The sequence below is a fragment of the Solanum tuberosum genome, unplaced genomic scaffold, assembly GCF_000226075.1.
Source record: "Solanum tuberosum cultivar DM 1-3 516 R44 unplaced genomic scaffold, SolTub_3.0 scf00184, whole genome shotgun sequence".
Lineage (NCBI taxonomy): Eukaryota > Viridiplantae > Streptophyta > Magnoliopsida > Solanales > Solanaceae > Solanum > Solanum tuberosum.
Window position 1 is genome coordinate 302,545 of NW_006239109.1, and position 6,063 is coordinate 308,607.

At 36.2% G+C, this 6,063-nt stretch overlaps 1 protein-coding gene across 1 annotated transcript; it reads left to right on the top strand.

Moving 5' to 3' along the window:
* The first annotated feature begins 855 nt into the window (after window positions 1-855).
* Window positions 856-3,542, top strand: LOC102592483 (probable BOI-related E3 ubiquitin-protein ligase 2). Its single transcript, XM_006354805.2, has 4 exons — window positions 856-1,030; window positions 1,121-1,224; window positions 1,336-1,640; window positions 2,712-3,542. Exons 1-4 carry the CDS (start codon window positions 942-944, stop codon window positions 3,237-3,239), a joined length of 1,026 nt encoding a protein of 341 aa, XP_006354867.1. The 5' UTR covers window positions 856-941; the 3' UTR covers window positions 3,240-3,542.
* Window positions 3,543-6,063: the final 2,521 nt, after the last annotated feature.

A 6,063-nucleotide genomic window follows, 5' to 3' on the forward strand; every position in this document is an offset into this window, starting at 1 on the left:
CAAATTTACTACTTACTTTTTTTTTCTAATTCTTATACATAGATTATACATTAATTATACACAATCAAACATATATTGTATACATGGATTATATATATACTTCACCCATTTCAATTTGCTTGTCCTGTTTTTCTTTTTAGTCCATTTCAAAAAAAAAATCTTTCTTTTTTCGGCATTTTTTTTATCGTAACTTACCACATGATATGTTTAAGACTACCATATCAAAGAACATTTTGATATATTCATGATTCAATATATTTTTAATTTTAAACCATAAGATTTAAAGTCTTAAACTCCACATCAAGTCAATACCCGAACAATCAACTTGAAAAGGTGAGTATTATACATCCTGTCAACTATTTTTAGTTTAGTCAATTAAATAGACTGTTATTTAGGTTAATTCTTCTTCATTCTTTTTTTTGAAAATTACCTAATACATTTCTTATTTTATAAATTTCCTACCATTTAAAAAAAATACAAAGATTCCCTCTCGGATACATCCCTATCCCCTCTTGGATTCATCCGTCAGCTACATATCCACAAATTTCCTAAATAGCAATGTATAAAATGTAATTTAGAAAAAACTAGAGATAAAATGTAATTAACTCTTGACACAAATGTGATTTATGTATTTTTTTTAACTTCCTTTTTTAGCTTTACGGGCCTTTCGGATCTGTTTTGGCAGACCCAGGCAATCAGGACTAGCCCAGTTTACAACCCGGATCCACATAAACTCCTCCCGTGCACCCAGTTTGACGATTCCTTAAATTACAGGGATGAAACAGCAAATACAGGAGAATCTTTTTTTTTTTCTTCTCGAACCTCCTTCACATTCTCACAGCATTGAATATTGAATATTGAAAATTGAAAACAACACCACCCACTTTTTCTCTCTCTTCTTCTTTTCCCCCCTTTCACTTTGTCTCTCTAAAAACCTAGCTATGGCGCTTCCTCATCACCATCTCCAACTACACATTCAACAACAACAACCACATCAGCAACAGCAACAGCAACAGTCCAAATCTTACAGGTTAAATTTTAAGAATTTCAAAAAAAACTCCCCTTTTTGGCTAAAAATCCATTCTTTTTTTGCTGTTCTAATGATGTTTCTGTTTTTCAGAGATTTGTACAACAATATGGATGGTCAGATAACAACCCCAGTTGTTTATTTCAATGGCTCTAATCTTCCTGAACAGTCTCAACACCCTCCTTATATACCTCCCTGTATTTCTTCTCTTCCTAATTTTAGCTTTTTTTTTCCTTCAATAACTTTCTGGGGTTTCTCTTTTTTATCTAATTTGTTTAATTTTCCATGTTTCTCACCTATTTGTGCAGTTCAAGTAGTGGGGTTGGCTCCTGGTACAGCTGATGATGGAGGGTTGGATTTGCAGTGGAATTATGGGTTGGAGCCAAAGAAGAAGAGGCCTAAGGAGCAAGATTTTATGGAGAATAACAACTCTCAAATATCTTCTGTTGATCTGTTGCAGCGGCGATCGGTGTCCACTGGCTTGGGGTTGTCTCTGGATAACGGACGCTTGGCTTCGTCGTGTGACTCAGCGTTTCTAGGGCTTGTGGGTGATGATATTGAGCGAGAATTGCAGAGACAAGATGCTGAGATTGATAGATACATCAAAGTTCAGGTTTTTACCCCATCAATTGATTAATTAATAGCTAATTGAATTAGTTAGGGTTGAATGTACAATATTGATGCATCCATTATCAAAAAGTAAGTTCTTTTCATTGTGTTAGAGTGTGTGAGCGCGCAAGAGCTTTAAGCTTAATCCTCGGCTCAAGGTAGGTAGGCTGTTTTAGCTTCAAAAAGTAAGTTTTGAAGAGAGTGTTGTGCTTTACTGAAAAGTTTCAGCTAGCATACATATTTGCTTTGGTCCTTGCTGAAATTCCCTTTTAAACGTTGAGGTTAAACTAGGTAGTTGTGAGGAATTCTTGAAACAAGTCTAGGACAAGGATATTAATGATGAATTTACAGCCTAATTTTTTTTTGAAAATGGTAACGATGATGAATTTACAGCCTAATTGTTATTCATTCAGATGAACTTCCCATCTGGCCTAGCCCTAGGGGACCGAGTTACTTGGTACTTGTTGATGTTGTTGGTAGGAGGTGGAAGGTATTCCGTGGAGTTAGTCCAGGTGTGCAATAGTTGGTCAGGACACCACGGATATAAAAAAAAAAAGATGCCATGTCTGAGCTTGCAGACATGGAACTTTATGAGAATTAGCTTCTTTGAGAGAGAAAAAATCCAATGGATTTTGTTTATTTGGTCTTTTGGCTGTGTCAATTTGATGTTCTCATTTATCTTGAGATAATTTAAGAAGTAACTGAAATGCATAGTTGGAGCTTTTTCCTACCAAATATATACAAGTCTTTGTATTCGAGTGTGTGCATAGTGTTTGGGTTCAGAGTGATGAGTAAAATTTGAGTTTGGCTGTTATGACTTATGCTCGTTTTAGGTTAAGAATTTGTGAATTATTCGTTATAAAAATGGAAGTCCTTATATCTTATCTTGTTGTTTTGGGTATTGGCATCTTAAACTCCTGCTTTAGATATTCTAACTACTAGTTGAGATCTCTTAGGTTAGAATCTATTCGTAGACGTGACATAGTGTCATTTTTATAATAGTTATGAGTGTTAATAATAACTTCATTATATACGTTCTGCTTAAAACTCTTTATGTTCTATTCCTTTTCAAAAGGGTGACCGCTTAAGGCAAGCTGTTTTGGAGAAGGTTCAAGCTAATCAGATTCAGGCTATCACCTATGTTGAAGAGAAGGTCCTTCAGAAACTTCGCGAAAGAGACACAGAGGTTGACGATATCAACAAGAAAAACATGGAACTTGAGTTGCGGATGGAACAATTGGATTTGGAAGCGAATGCTTGGCAACAGCGTGCCAAATACAATGAGAACTTGATTAACACACTTAAGGTAAATCTACAACATGTTTATGCACAGAGCAGAGATAGTAAAGAAGGTTGTGGTGACAGTGAGGTAGATGACACAGCATCATGCTGTAATGGACGGGCTACAGATCTCCACCTGCTTTGCCGGGATAGCAAGGAAATGAAGGAGTTGATGACGTGTAGGGTCTGTAGAACCAATGAAGTTTGCATGCTATTGTTACCATGTAAGCATCTCTGCCTGTGTAAAGAGTGTGAGAGTAAGCTTAGTCTTTGTCCCTTGTGTCAGTCCACTAAGTATATAGGTATGGAAGTTTACATGTAGTTGGATATTGTGCATCTAATGTACATGTCGTGGCCAACATTTATGCCATCTGTCCTGGTCAACTGACTTGTTGTATAAATTTTTACCCCACCTAAATATTTTGGAAAACTTACTTAGAAATTCTTGGCAGTCTAATTGTCATTTAGGGTTCTTCCTTGGATGGAATGACAATTATTGTCTTGTCTGATGTTACATTTCCTTCAGAACCAGTATGTACTGATGTCTATATCATGGTAACTATTGTGTAATGACATATATTCTCTATAAGCAAACATTGTGTAATGGAATACTCTCTATAAGCAACATTGTGTACATTGTAGTATCTAGTTGCTGACTAGTTTGCCATTCTGATATATAGCAAACAACTTCCAGGCCAAAGATTATGCAGGACTTGAGAATTTAAGGGTCAGATAACCTATTTCCTTCTGTATGGTCATGGAGAATACTCAATTTAGCAGAGAGTTCATCAAAGGCGGACATGTTTAGAAGTATTGCAAACATGTGTGAGTGTCTGGATTGGGTATAGAATCTGTGTTACAATCACTGCCTAGATTTTCTTACACCTTTTGAGATTAAAATGTTTTGTGTTTTTAATTAATTATTTAATGTCACGTAATCTTTATTCAGCAAAGTAAGAAACAGATTCATTGGTGTTCTTACGCCAATGTCAATGTTTTTGATCAACTAAGGGAGTGCCTTAACAACAATGATTAGTTACAGTTATTTAGGAATTCCCCCTTTGGTTATTTCTAGATTTGCCTTTGACTAAGGTTCAGCCACAACTCATCCGTAACTTAATACATGCGGAGACCAATAGCGAAATGGACTATATGTTCATTATCAAGTTGAATGGGAGCGAGCTTCACTTTGGCATAAGAGAGTTTGTCATGTTTCTGAATTTATTTTTAAAATGGAAGCTATGTTAGAGTATTCTGCTAAGAAGACAGTACTGATCATGATGTTGAGTCTTTTGTGAGTGAAGTTTCATAAATGATTTAGCAGGTTACTGTGCATAGTAAATGGTATTTAGCTGGGCTAAATGCCGCTTAAAATTTGGTCTCATCTATGTCAAGTTCATCAAACCTATCCTAAAGAAAATAACTGGTCTGACTGCCCCTAGGGATTTGGTCTAATTGTAGACAGGAGACGTTTAGAGGGTGGGCCCATTATCAACCGAGTTTTGAGCTATGCCATTGGCCGTTGGGCTTTCAAGGTTACTTTATTATAAGAAAGAAAAAACTGGTCCAATTGCTTCCTCACTTCCTGAACATTGTTTACCTGTTTCTTCCCTTTTAAGATAGTTGTCAACCCTCCCAATCTTTTAACATGGTTGATAGAAGAGGCGGGGGTAGAAGGTTATCCAATAGTTTAGTTCATACCCTGTATTTGTATTAAGAGATTCATTCAATACATACAAAAAATAAATCCTGAAATCCAATTACTATGACCTGATGTCGAAATACCTAGAATTTAGAATGCATAAAATTAAAATCTTGGCTTTGCCTATGGTCAATAGGTAGTCTATTCAAGGCATACTATTAAATTGGATTGATATAGTGAAAATTAGCATGACCCCCTGCTATAGTGACACAGATTGGGAATTGGTCCGAATTTTTTCTGACTTGTTTGGGATAGCTGTAGTAATAGTTGTTGTCTGCTTTGTTGATGTTACTCCATAGAGTTGTCTTGGATGTGTGTTATTGGCGCGAAGGCAATGCTGATTAGTACGTCACCATTATCTTAGTTTAGACAGATGACGTGGTTCAGCCTACATCCTGAGGACAATAGCATATTAGATGGAATGAATGTCTTATTGCAGGATTAAGAATGACTTTTTTCATCTATTGAATTATGAGTAGTTATAAGCACATCTGCCTAGTGAATTAACTATGAGCAAGAGATTGATCAGTGAGTTTAGCAGCATAAACACTTCAAACTGTTCTTAAATATGTCAGGTCCTAGTCTTGAACTAAAAGATGGAGTTATGCTGCAGCAAGTGCTTGGCAGGATCCCAAGTGCTGCTCACTCAGGATGGCCTTCACATTATGTATGATTTGTCTTTGCAGTGCTTATATAGCGGAGTGTCACTGTGGTGCTATGTGGAAGTTCTTGAAGTAGTAGTACATTTTATGAAGTAAACATTCTGTAGAAGGAAAATGTTGGGTTGGGGATGGTTTGTGGAACTGAATATGCTCTTTTGACATGATAGCTTAAATTTGTCCTTTTAAGGGTAATCTGCTGCTATAGTTTTTGTAAGGAGTAGTTTGGCCTTTAAAACAATTACACATGAAAATGTGAACTCCAGCCGATAATATTTGTAGGAAGATCAATTTCAGGAATTATTAAACCAGATGTGCATATTCGGAGTTGGCTGATTAGGTTGACCCTGGTCCCTGGCAGGCAATATGCAATGAACTTCCACTGAATGTTGTAAATTGCAAGTATTACCATAGAATCATTTGAAGAACTTGTGAACTAAGATTTCAGAAAGGGGATTGATGCAACTATGATGCTTGACTAATTACCGGTCTATATAATGGTTGTAAGAAATCAGCTTATGTAGGAAAACTGACAGATGGTTTAGGTTTGGTAGCTTCTGCGGAGACATTGATTATGAGTCAGGTCGGTATTATTTTTTTAATCTTTAGTCATTTTGCAGTAAATGTTACTATGTTAGCGTCTTCACCTTTTAAGCCATGAAGATTCTGGTGAAGGTGAGTTCTAGCATGGAGGTGAACCAGTTTTACTGCATAAATAGTAGAGTTTGTTGAGGTCGATTTTTATGCTATCTATCTGGTTCGTTGGCTTGCTGGACCAGGAGTTT